At 38.1% G+C, this 18,577-nt stretch overlaps 1 protein-coding gene across 1 annotated transcript; it reads left to right on the plus strand.

Annotated features, from left to right (window-relative positions):
- The first annotated feature begins 1,754 nt into the window (after positions 1 to 1,754).
- LOC127013686 (opsin-5-like) lies at positions 1,755 to 17,856 on the plus strand. The gene is made up of 5 exons (XM_050892668.1): positions 1,755 to 1,842; positions 5,400 to 5,562; positions 7,189 to 7,316; positions 7,863 to 8,197; positions 17,245 to 17,856. Exons 1-5 carry the CDS (start codon positions 1,755 to 1,757, stop codon positions 17,854 to 17,856), a joined length of 1,326 nt encoding a protein of 441 aa, XP_050748625.1.
- Positions 17,857 to 18,577: the final 721 nt, after the last annotated feature.

Below are 18,577 nucleotides of genomic sequence, written 5' to 3' on the forward strand. Positions count from 1 at the left end.
CTCTCTAATGCTGGTTAAGACAATACAGCAACAGCATCTGTGAGAGGAGGAAAAACAAACAAACAAACAAACACACTAGCCTTTGTTAGACTTCTTTCTTTCTGACTGTGGTGGAAGACAGCTCCACCTGAGGTCTTTGCCCTTAAATTGTATGATGCGTTAAACCCTGTATGTGAGAGCATCTCTGTATCTGGGTATGGCTCTAGCAGGTATATTGTAATTTTATCACACGTTACTGTCCTCACTTTGATCCTGCACTCATCTGCATGGGCAGTAAGGTCTGGACTGCATCACAGGGCTGGCCTCATAGCAGGCTCCTTGAGTACAGGAATGGCAGAGGACAGTTAGTTGTAACTGGCATTTTTCTGAGTTACACCAGCATGTATCCTAGACCAATGTGAAGACAGTTGACAGAAGATCTTTTTCATTAGTGTAACTCTCTTCACAAAGGATTTTGCTAAGAAAAGCTGAGCAATATCCCATTGACTTGACTTGTCACAGCAAGTATGTCTCCTTGCTGAAGACTTTATACTAACACCTGTAGCTATGTTCAGAGTTGACACATAGGATACCTGAAATACAGACTCTCTTAAATTTAATAACCCACTTCCTGAAATTTGAGAGGGTTCGATATCTGTTGTAGTTTAAGGGAATTGGCAGGAGCTCTACACTAAAGGAAGGGCTGTTGATTTACCTTCAGCCCTTTACTCTCTCATATACTTTTCTAATTTCTGGGCTGGAGAAGCACAAATTTCTATAGACAGGTTTACAAATACACTCAATGAGACAGATTCAGAAAGGTGGAGGGCAGGGATGGGAAATAAAAGTGGAATGTTTATGGAAGGCAGAAGGAAAGAGAGACTTTATTTGGCTCACCCCTACGTAAAGTTACAATTTAAATGGTATAAATAAGTTTGAGAATTAAGTGCATACATACACATATCTCATACATTCCTGTCTCTAGTTATTAGTTATTCTGATGTTCTTCATACATCTCTTTTGTTTTGTTTTGGTTTGGTTTTTGTTTGTTTGTTTGTTTTAGGTTTATATTTGCAGTTCTGTACCCCTTGTTAAGATTTCCTACTTCAGTTTCTCTGGTTGTTGTAAAGTGATGAGTAATGTTCTGGAACAAACCTTACTGAGCCAAGTCAAGTTTCCAAAATTTAATGCACCCTTGCTCACCAATTGTATTTGTAATGTTGTGATATTCTCATATTTGGATGAGTCCCTCAAATTAATAGGAATTGATTTACCTCGACATCAGTTCTAGGCTGCGATTTCATCTGTAAATTACACAGAATCACAGAATGGTTGGGGTTGGAAGGCACTTCTGGAGGTCTTCTGGTCCAACCTCACTCTTCAAGCAGCGCCACATAGAGACAGCTGCCCAGGACCGTGTCAAGATGTTTTTTTAATATCTCTAAGGATGGAGACTCCACAACCTCTCTGGGCAATCTGTGCCAGTGCTTGGTCACCCTCACAGCGAAAAAGTTTCCTGATGTTCAGAGGCAACCTCCTGTGTTTCAGTTTGTGCCCATTGCCTCTGGTCCTGGCACTGGGCACCACTGAAAAGAGCCTGGCTCCGTCCTCTTTGCATCCTCCATTCAGATAAGTTAATTGTTAATTCAGGAAATAAAATAAAATTAAATTCTCCCTGTCCTTTCCCCAGTAAATAGCTTATAGCCTTGCAGAGAGTTCACAGGTGTCTGCTTGGATACTGAATTTCTAATGCTGTGTCCTGTTTTGTTTTTCAGATGGGCCCATCTTTCAGTAACTCAACATTCCAGTCCAAAATAACAGAATCAGCTGATATTGTTGTTGGAATATGTTATATGGTATTTGGTAAGTATGATTTCACAGTACATATATTTATAGAGCTTTGGCTGTACTTGATTTGGTAAGGAGACTTGACTGTAAAAGTCAAGTTTGTTTCTGACACAGTTGAACTTCTCTATATTCTTAAAAAAGGGGAAAAAAGCATAGAGTAAAATCATTAAAAGGTTTTTAAGCTGTGGTTTATGTTAGGTACAAAAACTTTATTCAGTACTAGGAATATAAAGCTGGACAGGAACGCTGGTTTCTGAGGCCCTGGCTGTTCTTGGCATCTGTGTGATCATTGTTAAGTCTAAACAGGAAAGCTTCTCTTCTGTACATCATTGCAAACCATAGAACAACATATCCTAGCTCCTCATAATGCCTGAAGTAAAATACCAAAAGCCATAATTATAACATATCTGGGAAAGGTGCCAGAAAGATCAGGTTTATGGCCAACTTCCAGTCACTGCCTTAGAAAGTGAGATTTCTGGGGACGGGGCTATGCTGTTAGAGAGGAGGCAAATTTATCCTCCATAGTCCTGATCTGACTGAGGACAAAAATCCAGATCCAATCCTAAAGGTACCGGTCAGTGTAACGATGAGCCAGAGGCCAGGAAAGGCAACCCAGACATCTGGGAGAGGAGTGGCCACCCTGCTTAAGTGCAGTTAGTACGCATGGGTGATGTCTGGTGCTTCAGAAGATGGTGAAAAAGACAAACGTAGCAGCCAAATGAATGTCCTAACAGAAATTTTCCTTCCCTAAGGCAACCAATAGTACCCCTGAAGTATGGGATTAATGCAAAATAAATACAACACCAACAAAGAGTGAACCCGTGTCTTTAGTCCTGCCAATGAATATTTGCATCCTAATGGCTTCAAAGATTAACATGTGTTTCAACATGTATTCTCAACATTTTGATTGAAAAAATTTAAATGATGTAAGCCCTATTTATTTTAGAGAGTAGCTGTATATGGATAGCTGAGTTCGAGAGGAGACTTATAGCCTGGCTGGACGATGCATATCAATTTAGAGACACGTACCTGCGGTATTTGTACTCCTGAATTTGCAGAGCTGGTTCAGCTAATGATAGGGTAATTTCTCATCAGAAACCTCATGCTGGTTTTCTACTGCCAGATGGACTTGAAATTATCTTGTGTAGTTTTATTTCTGGTTTTGGTGTTTTCTATGTGCTATCAACAACAAATAAGATGCAGTTCTCTTTATTGACAACACTGCTGATAAAATAGTGACATTTTCATCTGTCTGTCCCATGTTCTCCTCTCCCATCTTTGTTCAGCTAGTCACACAACATAGTGTTGCCTCATAACTTTCTTTTTAACTTTCTCTTTCTGGATCTCATGGTAATCAACCACGCTCAGATCACCGAGTCTTTTTTCAGGATGTATCCTCAGTATCTACTGTCAGTCGTACCAAAGCTGTTGAAGAGCTCTGCTTAGAAAACAGATGCGGTATGTTCACAAGGCCATAGAAACTGGAGCTTGGAGTGATCCTGATAGAGCATTTAGTCCATTTGCTGTCTCCTTATACCATTCCTGACCAAAATTTGTCAAGCCTCCTCAAACTTTCCATGAACTCACTAAGCAGTTTATTTCAGTGTTTGCTAATAGGAGGAGGAATGGGAAACATGGAAAAGAGGTTTCCAGTAAGTGGTATTTTGTAAAGGTTGCACAAACTATTTGAAAGAAAAAGTATATGCTTAAAAAGGAAAAAAAAATGTTTTAGATAAAACCTCTTCCCATCTCTCCCTCCAGGAATTTCACAATGGAAACATAAGTGAACAGGGATGGCTTTGACCATACAGTCACCCAGATCCTGAAGTGACTATGATGTCAGTTGGTGCATGCTAAAAAACTGTATATGGACTTGAGCTGGTAATCCAGACAAGAACAGACACCACGGGAAATAAAAGCAAAAAATAAAATTGAGGTTTTGCTAATGAAAAGTGTGATGATTGACTCTTCTGTAGTATAGCCACTGAAGATACTTAGTATAACAGATCTCTGATGTGGCTACAGTTTTTATGTTCTGGTTAAAATTAATCTTACTAGGAACAGTGGGAGAGCATACGCTGATAGTCTGATGATCTGTGCTCCTTGACCTCAGCCAACCGGATGCTGTTTAGGTAATGTTCCTTTCAGAGATACCAAATGATAATCAGATTGAAATGTAATTGAAACGTTGTAAAGTATTAAAATGTGGAAATAAAATGGAAGTAATAATTTTAAACAAAATGATTGCCTTTTACTGTGTTTTCATTGTTACATTTTTGAAGTCTTGGAAGAAAAATGTTTGGAACAAAATTGTTACACATTTGCAGGAGCAGAATTCAAGGAGAATATCTTTTCTCTCTCCAGAAGGTTTTAAATTACAAATATCTGAAATGAGCTTAAGGAGATCAGTGATGGAAAGGAATTTAGTATCAGTGTCTAACATTACTTGCTAATCTGCCATTTCCTTATGAGAAAATATCATAATCTGTAGAATATTTGGGAAAATTATGGGTTTTTTTTTCCTGTGAGAGTATGATTAAATGAGGTAAATTCTCTTATGGGTATAATCCAAAGCCAATGTTGGTTTGCAGTCTCTATGCAACTTGTTAACGTCAATTTCTATATCAATATTTACCTATATTCTATAGGTAAAGTGTTGCTTTTTCCAAAGGTATACAGGAACAGGCAGTGAGGTCCACAAGAGCACTTGGTCTCTCTTCAACAGCTTGATTTCACATGGCATTAATTAAGGGACTCTCCTATTCATTAGGCATTCTCGTTTCCACGGCCCCCTGAAGCTTTTATGTTTGAAAGTGTTGTTCTTGTGTGTCTATAAAAGGCTGCCTAAAACTCTGGGTTTTGACTGCTGTCTGACCTTCTAAAATGATGGTCACCTAATTCTTACCTAACTTTATGTATCCATCCTAGGTTTTGATCCTGTTTTAGTTTAAAGGTAGAGAGCAAATTGCTTGTCTTCTACTAGACTATGTGCAGCCTTCTTAAGTTTCTTGTCAGGTGTCATAGTAAAACCAGCATTCCCAGAGAAAATACTTCTATCTACACACAGTAGAGACATTACTTAACTACATTTTTCTCTTTCATGCATCATTCAACATTCTTGCTATATTGCCTATTATTACTGGGAACAGTAATAACAGACACCTCTGAGAAAATGCCTCAAAGAGAAAGGAAGAAGGGTTAGTGAATGGAGAGCTTTAGACCTGGAACTGGGAAAATGTGTGCAGTGCCAGATGGATATTGTCTCTGGCTTAATTAATGCCAGCTTCCTACAGAAAAAAATGGTTTTTGGCAGGTCAGTTAATTTAATGGACAAAATTATTCATTAGATCTGTGTAGATAGTTTGATGGACAAAACAGGAAGAAATCAGGAAAAATGATAAAAAATTTTCAAAAAAATTGGAATATAAAGAAGAGAAAACCACAAATATAAAAAAGAGAGACGTTTACCTGATAAATGCCAGCTATGATGACAGCACATTATTCTTGTGCAGGGAAAAAAAAAAAGGATGGCTGAAAGTAACTTTTTCTTCATATTCTGTGTTTCTCTGCAGGAATATGCTCCTTGTGTGGAAACACTATTCTCCTATACGTCTCCTACAAGAAAAAGAATTTGTTGAAACCAGTGGAATACTTCATTATTAATCTTGCCATCAGTGATCTTGGTATGACTCTGACATTGTACCCTCTAGCTGTAACCTCCAGTCTTTCACACAGGTTTGTTCCCTATGCATGTGATATTTCACATCCTTTGCAGGCTCTGGAGGTCTGTGTCAGCGATGAAGACCGAATTACTCTGCCACTTTTCTTGTCATAAAAATGGGAATTAATTATAGGGATTGAGAGAAGTGTGCTCTGTAACAGCAGCTTTATGGACTGCTGGTGTTAATTAGTGTTTGTGTCTATTTGAGGTTACTATCTTTTTGATTTCTGCAGGGCTGAGAAGATTTTTGTTCCAAACATCCACTTCCTACTGCATTTATCCTTTGTGGGTAGTATTATTCAAGTGATGGTGAAATGCTTCATTTTTTTTTTAATTGGACAGTGAAATTTGGTACCATAAAGAGAAAACTCTGAATTTACTTATGATCTCCAAAAGTAGTGGTAGCGATGATGCGTAGAAATGTAGTGTTCTGGATTAATTTTTAGGCCAACACTCTGAATTTAGAACTTCTTCCTTCCTTCCCCGCTTCTCTCCTCTTTATCCACATGAATTCAACCTCTTATCATTGTGCAAGATCTATTTTTTGTGATCTTCTTATAAAGTTTGGGAGGCTTAGGAGGCTCATTACTAGACCTCAGATGATAGTATTTGTGCAACCCAGGCAGTATGAAAGTGTTTGAGAGAAGGGAACTAGATAGAAAAGGTGAAAGAAGATCAGAACTGGTTGTCAGGAGTTGTTTTGCAGGATTTGGGATAGGATGGTATTTGTAATGTTTTGGTCTATCCCAGTTGTTGCAGAATGTCCCGCAACTGTACAGATGTGAATATGCAGTGCTGATTTGGCTTCACAAAACACTTTACTGAGAAACCTAGGAATGTGTGTTTAATAATGTAATTAAGTAGAATATATTTCACAAAAGAGATGGAGAGCACCTCACCCAACATAACCCCTGGGTAATTTTTTCTTTTCAGTTAACCAAAATGAAAAAAAATGTATTTGGCTTGATGTGAAAAAATCTCTCTCTGTCCTTCTCCCATCTAGTTTTCTCTCAATTTGGCATCAAAAAAAAAAAAAAAAGAAAAGAGAAAAAGACCAGTAATTACTCAGTTTTTATCACATTACTTTCTGTGTTAAAATATTGCTAAATATATTGACTAATGGAGATGATGTCTTCAAAATCTAGAATGGGGCTTTTGATAACTGCTACTGCAAATACTGCCAGTGTCTGAATAGAAAGGGAGGATTCAGATCAAATTTTTGTTCTTCTGGAGAACCTTCACAAGAGAACATGTTGATTTTGATGAATATTAGTTTTAAAAATATACATAAAGATCGCAGAAATAATAATAAACTGTATTATTTTATGATCTAGGCCTACTAGTGACAAGCATCTCGATTTTTCTTTTCAGAATGATTATCATTAAGATATACTGCTTTGTTTTATAAAAATAAAAAAGCTTAAATGTGAATCATAAAAATAAAGCAGGACATGATTACTGGCTGTAAGTTTTTCAAATGAGAATATCTTTTGTAGTTGATCATTGACCAACAAATAATTTAATCATGCAGTTTTACTGAATTTTTAAGGTTACAACTGTATATATATTTCTACCATTTAGTATTACATTTAAGAAAGAAGGATAGCATCTAAGAATGAACTTTCTTGGTTATTTGCCAGGTGGCTCTATGGGAAACCGATTTGCTTGTTCTATGCATTTTGTGGGGTGCTGTTTGGGATCTGCAGCCTCTCAACACTGACATTACTGAGCACTGTGTGCTGCCTCAAAATTTGTTTTCCAGCTTATGGTAAGCTAATGTTTCTGTCTTAAATTACGCAATTTTTCCTGTGTACATAGACCACCATTTCTGAGTTCCATATCATAGAGTGTATTTTTATAGAAGAGATCTTTTACATCCAGTCAAACAATTCTTATTTCTGTGATCATTGATAATTAATTATAGGGCTAGATATATGCAATTGATTATTTTTAAGCTCTTTTAATTCAGGGTGATAATTTGGAAACATGGAATAAGAGTTCCAATCTGAAAGTAAGGCTGGCCTGAATAAACTATTTTTTTCAGAGTTTATTGCTACATTTTGATAGAGATTTATTCATACAGATTTATATTTTGCTAAGTATTTTACGTGTATCAGAGAATTCAGCTACTTAATTTTCTTGCAAATTGTTGCGAACCATGCCCTATTCTTACAAACCTTCAATATGCTATAATATTTTGAACAGCTATTAAGGTTATCCTTCTTAATTACCCTGCTCTGCTGCCTGTGTATGGGAAACTCCATGCAGACATGGCAATCATGCTGATCTTTACTGATTGTTTTGTGTCTTCCAGGGAACAGGTTCAGGAGAGAACATGGACACATCTTAATAGCCTGTGCTTGGACTTACGCAGCAATTTTTGCCTGTTGTCCTCTAGTTCACTGGGGAGAATATGGAGTGGAGCCCTATGGCACAGCCTGCTGCATTGACTGGCATTCCACCAACATAAATGTCGTGGCCATGTCTTACACTGTAGTCCTCTTTGTTTTCTGTTTTATTCTCCCTTGTGGAGTAATTGTCACTTCCTACTCTCTTATTCTGGTAATTGTGAAAGAATCCAGGAAAGCAGTGGAACAGCATGTCTCTGGCCCCGCCAGGATGAGCAACGCACAAACCATTACTGTCAAGGTATTTGAAAGTTAGCCTTTGGCAAACTGTTTTTGGCACAGCTTGGCAGCACCATTTAAGGACCAAGAAAGTTCCTGAGAAGGGAATAAAGATGGAAAAGAAAATTGGTCCTTACTGCATTTTTATTTCAGACAACAGTATTGTGCAGATTTGCTCCATGGCAATGAATTGCTAAACATACAAATAGTAGCTGTGTTGTTCCTGGAGGGTGATAATTGAGCTCACAGAGCTTCATTACTTGTGAAAATCGAGATTTCAGACTTTTGATCAAAAGGAAGGTTAAAAATTGGAGCACTAAGTAGAAGTGAGTTTGGGTCTCATGCTTAGGAACCATTGCTTGTGAAAGCCAGTCTGATTTTGAGTGAGTGAATTCTGTTTGCTCAGCTGCAGAAATCTGAGGAGATCCAGGCTTAAGCTTTACATCATTAAAGATTTTAAATTGTAATGTAGAGATCAAATTTTCTTGTGTATAACTGAACAAAGGACAAAAGTCACAGAAAAGTGTATCTCTCTCAATACTTTTTGAACCAAAGCCTCTGAAGGTTTGTGTTCCACTAGCTTATACAGTAAAATTAAACCTGTGGTCGCAGGAGTTGCTGTGGAAATTGTTTCTTGCTGCCAAACCGTCCCTTTCCAGGAGAAGATCAGCATCTTTTTTTTAATATACCAAAAATAAGAAGAGGAACTTTGCAGCTGACATTAGGCATGCTTCACTCTTAGATAATGTACCTCTTGAAAGACATGAGTATTACCTCTTGACTCTTAATTATCTCCAGTAGAAAATCTTTGTCTTTGCTTGATTTCAGTGAATCCTTCTCTCATTTCCCTAGTTATTTGTGCAGCATGTCCTTCAAAGTATCTTCCTCACCACCCTTCAACCTTCTGCTTGGAGTCATCTTTGGTCCTTATCTTCTCTCTCTGTTCAGGAATACGGATACTTTCATTTCCATATACAATTGGATATCTCACAGATCTGCCTCTGTATAGATGACCTGCTTTCTCTTTTTCATACTAACAAACCTGGTCTCTCTCTGACATCTCTTCGTATTACTAAGTACAGTGTAGCTGCAGTAGACATCTTAATCTGTCCTGCCTCTCCCTTTGAGTATCTTGGGGAAATGCCATCCTCCTGTCTACTGCATGGTCTTGTAACCTAAATATCTTCCTCAATCCAAGCAGTTTAAGAACTAAAGAGTTATGTCCACATCTTACCTACTCCTTCTTTGTAATAATTCTTAGATGGAACATATCCCATCTAAAGCTCTTAAGTATATTCCTGCCCCAGTCTGGATATTCAGTAGACATTCATTTTCTTAAGTCTTTCATTTGACTATAAGATATTATCCTTTAACTCTTTAATTAACTTTTAAGAGTCTTCATTGCTTGTCCTAATTGACCTCTATACTCCTGTTCTGTGAGAGCAAGATGCTGGATACACTGTATGCTCACAACACTCAGAAATGTGCATGCACGTTCTGTGCTACTTGTTATTCTCATGAGTTCCTTATAATAAACACTGACAAAATAAAAACAATATCTCCTTCAAAATTTCCTTTGTGATGTTAACACAAAAAGTCATGCTGGTATATCAGAGAGGTTGATATTTGTTGGGCTGCTGGAACACTAGCAGAACCGCTTATCCTGTACTGACAAGTATTTCTTCTTTTTATTCCCTGATTTTTCCCCCTCAAAATTGCTCTAATCTTCACTATTAGATTGTAAACTCTTTGAGTTACTCTGAGACCGCTCATCTGCAGAGAATTTCACCCTGGAATAATAATAATACCAACAATTACACATGATAATCTCTTGGAGACATCTGCTAAGAGGATGGTTTAAGTCAAACTCATAAAAGTACAGAGGAGAGAAGAGACACTTTTCGGGTTTCCTTTCTTAAGAAACTGCTAAAATAATCCACCCCAAATATGTCAATTTTGTGGTATACTTGGAATGATTATTTGTTGAACTGTAGTTCTTCCTGCCAGATTTCAGCCACAATACAGACTACCTTGTAGCGCCTGTCAATTTAGAGACAATTTATAGCCCATTTTTCCTCCAGCCTTTTCCATCCTGCCTCTGACATCAGGTCACTCTAACTTAGGAGTCCTGGTCAGGTTTGACCTGTGCCTCCATGGTCTGATCCAGCTTCAGCTGAAGTGCTTGGATATTGCTTCAGTCTTGAAAAGCAAAATCCAGAAAATTACTTGGGCACTTAAGATGGGACTTAGACACTTAAGAGTCTGGCTAAGCCCAGAAATTGAATTATGATAGCTGGTGCTTGGTGGCTGCCTATGCCTCGAGGCCCCAAGAAAATGCCACAGGTTCCTCTAAGTGTGAAGGTTTCCCAGGTTCCTGCAGTTTGCTTTAATCTGTACTGCCCCGTACACTAAGTGGCTATCTCTTTCCTAAAACATATTAACATAACCAGGCCATAGCACTCAATTTAGGCCCACTTTAATCTATTTGTTTATTTGTAATGGAATATTTTTATTAAAAAAAGAACAATAAAATACAGATAACTTTCACTATCGCTAATCTACGTCCCATGTTAAAAGATCTGTCTGTAGTGTTTTTTTCTGTGCTATTTTAGAATGACAATAGCAAGACTTTTAGGAAACGTAATGGGAGCTGTACAGTGCTATTACTGCTTTTGTGCTTGTGAATTTGCAAGGTTGGCTAACTACTGATATTGCTTTTATTATTATCTAGTGCCATAAAAATCAATTATAATGCATACAGAGGACACTCTTGTTCTCATGTGATCTCTTCACAGGTGCCTGGGTTAGCCAGCTTCTGGAGAAAACATGCTCTGAGCATGTAGATAAGAGATAAATATTATGAATGCAAGTACAGATGTAGAAAATTGCCTCTTCTCCAGGAGTTCCTTTGGATTAAGCTCTTTCAGAAGCACATCCTAGTTCCCCCTAGATGTTGCAGGAGCAAAACCACTATGAGTGTAACTAACTTCATGTCTCATCAAATATTTGTCCAAATACTATCTCTGAATGCTCTGCATTACATTGAATTTAAATCATGAGGGGTAAGCCTTTGGCCTGGGAGATTGTGTTCAGTTTTTTGTTCTGATTCTAACTTCCTGTACGACATTGGACAAATCTCCTGGTACTTAACTTGTATTTCTTTGTGTCTGTAATTTGTGATACCTCTGAATTACCTGATTTAAAACACTGATGTATCATTTGGCTGAATAAGAGAAGGCTGAATAATTCACATCTCTCTCCTAATATTTTTTATTGAAGAAACTGAGTATCTAACTTTGTTCTTATTATGGAATGCAATGATTTGCAGAGAAACAACACAAATCTACACACCGTGGAGGTTAATTGGTCTTAAATTGGGTTTCTACAATGCATGGACATAGCACTTGGGTTTTTCTAATCCTCATTAAATTAGTTTTTTGTTAAATTAACAGAAATTTTACCACCAACATTAGTGGAGGATGTTGCACTGCTCTGAAACTGGAAGTATTATATATCCACTGGTACAAGCAATCTTGAAAGCTGTGTCTAATTACAGGTGGAAAGATCTATGAGCATAATAGGCAATACAATGGAAATCAAATTGGATAAAGGTTACTCTTCAAAGAAGACCTACAGTTTAGAATACAAGATGCTAAATCTGAATAATTCATTGTAATGGGTAAATCTACTCCTGAAGTAAAGGAAGGATTACAGCTGTTCAATGCCTTTTTTGATTTTGTCCACCTTAAACAGATGCTTTAGTTGTAAGGCACAGCAACATTGTGATTTGCTGCAGGCATTTCGAAGCCGTGGTTTAGCGGGGTGTTAGTGGTCAGGATGCTGTTTCTAAATGCATGTGAAGGGAGAGAATCTGCATGAAGACACAAACACTCTTAATGCCAAACTTACAGTTGCATTACTTACACTGTTGACTGTATAATATTTATTGATTTGAGGTGGAGACAATCGGCTTCTGGGCAAGCATGGGAGAATCTGGTTGACTGATAAAGAAAATGTTGAATGTGTCTTAATGTATCTTACTGTCAAGGCTTGTTGTGGCAGAAAACAGACATTTCATTTGGGGAGAATGTGAAATTGAGATTCTGTTATTTTAATATAGATGATCACGTTTATGGTTGACTTTTACTTTTGTGCAGCGTAAACATTTATAATAGTGAAAAGTGAAAGAAGTGCTTAGTTTCCTATGTAAGCATGGCTCAGAAAAACCCTTCCGTAATGCTTTAGACCTTTCAGTACAGTTGTCTTCATTTTTGGGCAGTCTCATTTGACTAGTTCTTTTATAGTGATCACCACTACACCTGAGGCTTTCCAGATGTGCAGGTCCTATGAAGTTGTCAGGTATCTTGGGCAAAAGTACAATTTTTTTTTTTTTTTTCAGTCTGGAAAAGGTTTACAGAGGAAAAAGAGGACAGATCAAGGGTGTGAGATAGCCTCTAGTCATCCCAAGTTCATCAGACTTCTGTTACAGCCTGATGCATACCATTTTAATTCCTTTCCTCCTGGTGTAGGAATAATAGCATCGGTTGTTCTTGTCTGTTGCTTTTCAGACTTTGCCATTGTTCTTTGGAATATTTTGCAAGATACATTTGCAATATGCCTTGGTTTTACAGGCCAGTAAACTACCATTCTGCAGAGTGTTTAGCTGGCTAGTTTCATGATTTCTATGTACACTAAAACTCTGCAAGATGGGAAATTATGGCCAATATTTCCCTTAGTGATGAGAACTGGAGCAAGGTTAAACTACCAAACTCAGGCCACCAGTGTAGTCATAATTAGCTACAAGACTCAAATTCAGGAACCACTCTTGCTTTGCCTGGTGCTTAGCCCATTAGCTTCTGCCTGTTGCTTTGGTATACTCTTACTTATGGTGCCCTGAATGCTCAGCAAAGTTTGCACAGAGAGACAGTCTGCAGTTTTCTAATAGAGGCTTCTGCTCTTGCAGGCTTTTGAAGAAAGAGCTAGACAAGCATTGCCAGGTCCATGAGATCAGGTGTGTGAGTCTTGCCGTCTTCAAGGACCCAGAGGCTGAGTTTGGGGTCCATGTGACCTGACTCTAACATAAATTCAGTAAGCAGAAGGGACAGGTGATTTGTAGGAACCTGTCTTCATCTTTGTGAGCCACTGTGGGGGACAGGCAGCATCTTGGCATATGGTGGTGGATGAACTAACAGATCTTAGGTGATGAAGGGCTGAATCAAGGGACAAGAGCCATTTCCTCCATCATGCTCCATGTCAATAGAGCTAGTTGGCTCAGAGAGGTAGCATCCTGTTCAGACATTACCGTAGTGACTGCATTTAGAAACTTTGGAGAAGCAATGGTTTCTCTATGGCACACTGTTTTTTAGACCTTGCTCTGGGGTGCACAGCTCCCTGGTGTCCTAGGAGGACACTAAAGAAAAAAATGGTGGCCTCTTAGTACTGGTTTCTATATTCTGATGAAAAACGTCCTTCAAAAAGGAGACTGAAATATTATCAAAATAAAAGAGGTAAAAATATCAAGCGATGGGAACACTAATGATATGTTTATGTTCTCCTACTATCATCTGTAACCCAGAACAATGAGAAGGCTTTGTTCCCAGCTTTCATAATTGCACTGGGTGCTCCCTGGTTTCTGAGAATAAAGCTGTGTTTGTGCAGGCCTCTGGCCTAAGATACACTGGTAAGATCCTCAGTGAAATTTAGGAAGTTCCCTGGCACTTCAGCAGAAGGGAGTGTGTACTGGGCACTCTTGGGACAGGCTGGCTCCCATGGTCCTTGAGGCTTGCTGGGTTTTTGCCTCGTGTATGATACTTGTGCACTTGTGGATACTGACTGTGAACAAAGCTTTGCTTTTGCAAATCATCGGATGTAGAAAAAGTTGTGCTGAGGATACAAGGAAGGGCAGAATCCAGCTTTGGATATGCTCTGTAGGTGTAAACTCCCACGAGGAGATCTGGCCCTAAATCTAGCACTGGAATTCTTCCTCCGAGGGAGCCAAGATCTTCCTCACCTGTGTGCTTTAGATGGCCCTAGGGCAGGACAAGTGGAGACTGTGTTTAATTTTTTAAGTATTTAATTCATCAGGATGCATATAATAATCCCATCTACATGACAACAAAGGTGGTCCATGATGCAAGGAGAATGGATTGCACTGAAGATACATAGCTGAAGTACACATTTTAAATAATGTGTACTTGTTTATGCTACATTACAGCATTGTTTCTACTTAAGCTACAGGCAGTATGTAGTAGTGCCCGAGTACAGGAGAGGGCATATCCATTTATGTATACTTTTTGTAAGCTGTGTGCTAATCATGGGACTCATTTTAAAATAAATAGGCAGCTACCAAAAAATTTTGGGCAGTAGCAATCAGATAGCATTAAAAATATTTTTTGCCATATTTTAGCAAGACAGTTGAAGAATTACCTTTACCTTGAACAACTCAGCACTATTAAGCTGAGCAGATACAGTGAGGTGCTGTCTTTATGTACAAAAGAATAAGTGAACAAAATAATGCCAGATTGCTTAAAAAAAATGCTGCCAAAGGTCTGTTCCAAGGTCTTGAGAGCAGAGTAATCATTGGAAAGCGGCCCATTGACTTGTTTTAGAGCAGACATCAATGTGAATCAGGTGTTTTTTTCTGAACCACGATACTGTAACAGTAGTTTACTGTTTTCACCTCTTTACTCTTTTGTGCTTTGTTGAATGAAGGGAGGAGTAAAATTCATGACATGAATTTTCAAAGCTTATCCTGTGAATTTCTAATTTCTTTTACTTCTTCCTCTATTTTAGCAATGCATTGGCTCACTGGCTTATTATTTTGCAGAAAAAAAAAGTAGAGGTTGTAATAGTCCCTTGAGGCATAAAAAATCAGTAGAATTCATTTGCTGCTTATAAGCATGCATTTGGACTAAGTCTCACAGATTTTGAAAATAGTTGCATTTACCCTGTCAGAAACAATTTGTAGGAAAAACTTTCTATTCTCAGCAGAATAGCTTCACCCATAGCAATTCTTTTAAAAGTGAAAGGAAAGAAGAAAGTATCATTTTATTGGCTTTGTCATAGCCTTATCTAATTACCTTCTGAGAGCCCATTTCTCCTTCTTTGCAGCCTCTGGGAACTGAGAATCCTTTAAGGCTCTGCTGCAATAAGCATATCACATAAATAAATTGAGAAAAGTTAAGCACTTGCTGCAAATATTCTTTTCTGTTTTGCAGACAAGAATGAATTTGGCTGCCAAAGTAAGCAAAAGGTTCTACATAAGAGACAAATGATGGACCATATATGATTCACAGGAAGGACAACATGTAGTCCTCTCAGTTTAAATGACATAATCTCAGGAAGGCTTGATTCTTGTAATTCATTGATGCTCAAGACTTCTTATTCAAAAACTTTTTGCAATATATTTCTTAAAATGCAGAAAATTTACTTCTAACTTTCTATTCCAAACTCTATTATTACAGTGAAGTATCCTTTATTAATAATTTTGTACCAGAAACATCCGTATGCCGGCAAGGTTCTCTGTTGTACAAAGAAATACTTCAAGTCAAGACATGGAAGATGCTGAATACACTGAAACTCGGCTTCCCTGCCTATTCCTAGCATTGGTCTCAGGCGTGTTGGATGAACTGGCCCTGACAGCATGCAGGTTTACCTCGTCTGTGCCTACAGGCAACAATCGTTCTGCTCTTCGTAAAAGATCCGTAGGGGCACAGGGTTTTATAAGTCCACAGCCTAACTCAAAAGTATCTTTCTTGAACTTGATGAGAAACTCTCCTTTCCACACCTTCTGTACATTGCTCCTTCTTACTGATATTCTTGATAATCCTGACAATCTTAAGCAATAATGTTGTAGTCTCCATACAGGTATATAATGATCAGTTGAAAGTGAATATTTTTTACTCAGTTTATTATCTAGATAGAAGAATTTGCTAAATCTTCTTTGCTATAGTGAACATGTTGATATAGCAAACATTCATCCTAGTCCCAAGGGAGTTCATTATAGTGAGGGTAAAGTGTAGTGAAAAAAATATTACACAATGCTTATAATATATTCTCAAATTCTGTGCATAGTTGTGGACAATATTATTCTTCTGTAGAGGAAATTTTTAAACTTAGAGGTTGGCTGTTACATTGAAGCTACTGCATTATATTTGGAGACCTAAACAGGAGTTCTTCAGGCTGGTTGAAGATCTGCAGTGGAATTTACAGATAATTGACGCACTGTCAGCTGTCGAGTCTGAAATTGTAACTTGTTTCTGTCTTTATATATGCACTTCAGTTATAAGCAGTGCTTAGAACTATGCCCAGCAGGTTAGTCTTCCTATACAAGCTGATGCTTACAGTTTACTTTAGATTTCTCGAGGTTTATGTTTATTGCAGATCTGATATTTATTCTTGCATTTGATGTATCTCTGTGATAATTTATAAAAAAAAATGCAACAGTTTATTTTTTTTTTTTTAAAGAAAAGCCTTTCAAAGCTTTTGTGATAGAGTTTATTAGGACAAACAATTGTGCGGTAGGAGCTAACTTTAATGCATTTGATTCACTGTCAGGACTAATCTAGTTTTCTGCTGTCAGATGCCTGTGTGTGGCTCCAGTTGAGCACCAACAGTAAAATTATGGAAGACATTCTTTAGCCAGGGAAGACATTCTTTAGCCAGGAAACTCAATACTGCTTATGAATTGGACAGTAGATAGGAATGGCTTTGCAATCCAGACAAATGTTTCCCCAGAATAACATATTTTTCTTTAGGTTGGCTTCCTTTTAGGTCTAAAAAGAGTTTTCACAGCACTTCAGTGAAGAGGAAGAGAAATGTAGGAGCTGATACATTTTAAGTCCGAAGTTTCAGGCAGTACTAAGTTTCAGACAGAATTAAGTTGCTAGACAAAATTAAGTTGCTAGACCAATATGCATTTGGAGAGCAGTTGAGGTATGATGGAAGACTTGGGGACTCTTTTAACAAGGAGGTTCAATCAGGTGGTATTTTTCTGCATATACTATTTTGGTGGCTATTTTTCTCATGCATGAAATTTTTTAACTCACTGTTTCTCTTTTTCTCTCCAAGCTGAGTGTTGCTGTGTGTATGGGATTTTTTGCTGCCTGGAGCCCTTATGCCATCATTGCCATGTGGGCGGCTTTTGGATCGATAGATAAGATTCCTCCATTAGCCTTTGCTGTGCCAGCTGTCTTTGCAAAGTCATCCACACTCTACAATCCAGTTATCTATCTCCTCCTGAAGCCCAATTTCCGAAACACCATCGCCAAAGATTTCACAGTTCTTCAACAATTATGCATCAGGAGTTGTTTTTGTGTCAAGGCACTGCAGAACTACAGATCAGCTTTGAACACCAGCCTGAGAACATTTAAGAACAAAAATGAACCCAGCTGTAATTCTCTGCCAATTGTGGAAGAATGTTCTTATTTCCCTCGTGAAAAGCACAGTGATACTTTTGAATGCTTTCAAAGCTATCCAAAATGCTGCCAGGAGAGGCTAAGCACTACGGAATGCCCTCCTCAAGATTCTGTGTCCTTGGAGAGCAACCTTCAAGCAAAAGTGAGACAGGGCAGTAAGAAGTCAGTAAAGGTGGTTGTGCAGGGAGAAAAAAGCACTGAAATTGATACCTTGGAAATCACCTTGGAAGCAGTACCTGTGCATCGTACATTTACAGACCTCTAGAGCTGCTTGCATGAAGCCCTTCTGACAGTAATGTTGTTATACTGGATTTATGAATGTAACTTTTTCTAAAGAGTCCTTCTACTGCCCCATTTTGTAGACTATTTCCTGGTTTTTCTTGTACTCTTTGATGGGACACGTGCTACAGCATGGACATGCTATAAATGCTGTATGACTCTCGCCATGCCAACTTAAACGCATTATGCTAACTGTATTCGGATCATGAGCTATGTCAGACAAATCCTCTCTGCATTTCATAACATCCTTTTACTCCGTTTTCAAGAGAATACACTAGCCATTGAGAGGTTTTCCATAAAGTGTTATTACCCTTTCTAGACTATGTACATTTTATATTCTGTCTGTTCAAAAGAAATAACTCAATGTGGAGTTTTAAAAGGACAAGCTCATGCTGGTTTAATTGTTATAGCAACTGAAAAGGTAAATGCTAACTGAAATGCCTGTTTTCCAAGAAGGGATGCTGAATGACAGTGTATGTTGCATTTGCTGGGAGGTATAGGTCACTTGGTTCCCTGCTTTGAGATGAACAGGCAGGTTCTGACCTCATTCCACGTGAATGAAATAAAAGTATTTCTGGTAATTCAAGATAGTATGTAACTTTTGTTTGCCTTTTGGGGTAATTTGAGAACTTGCCCTAGGACATTATTTATTATTCCCAATTTCCTGTATAGGACCTCGCAGTTAGGAGCGTGAGGACCTGGCCCAG

This window comes from Gymnogyps californianus, chromosome 2 (assembly GCF_018139145.2).
Source record: "Gymnogyps californianus isolate 813 chromosome 2, ASM1813914v2, whole genome shotgun sequence".
In the NCBI taxonomy this organism is placed as follows: domain Eukaryota; kingdom Metazoa; phylum Chordata; class Aves; order Accipitriformes; family Cathartidae; genus Gymnogyps; species Gymnogyps californianus.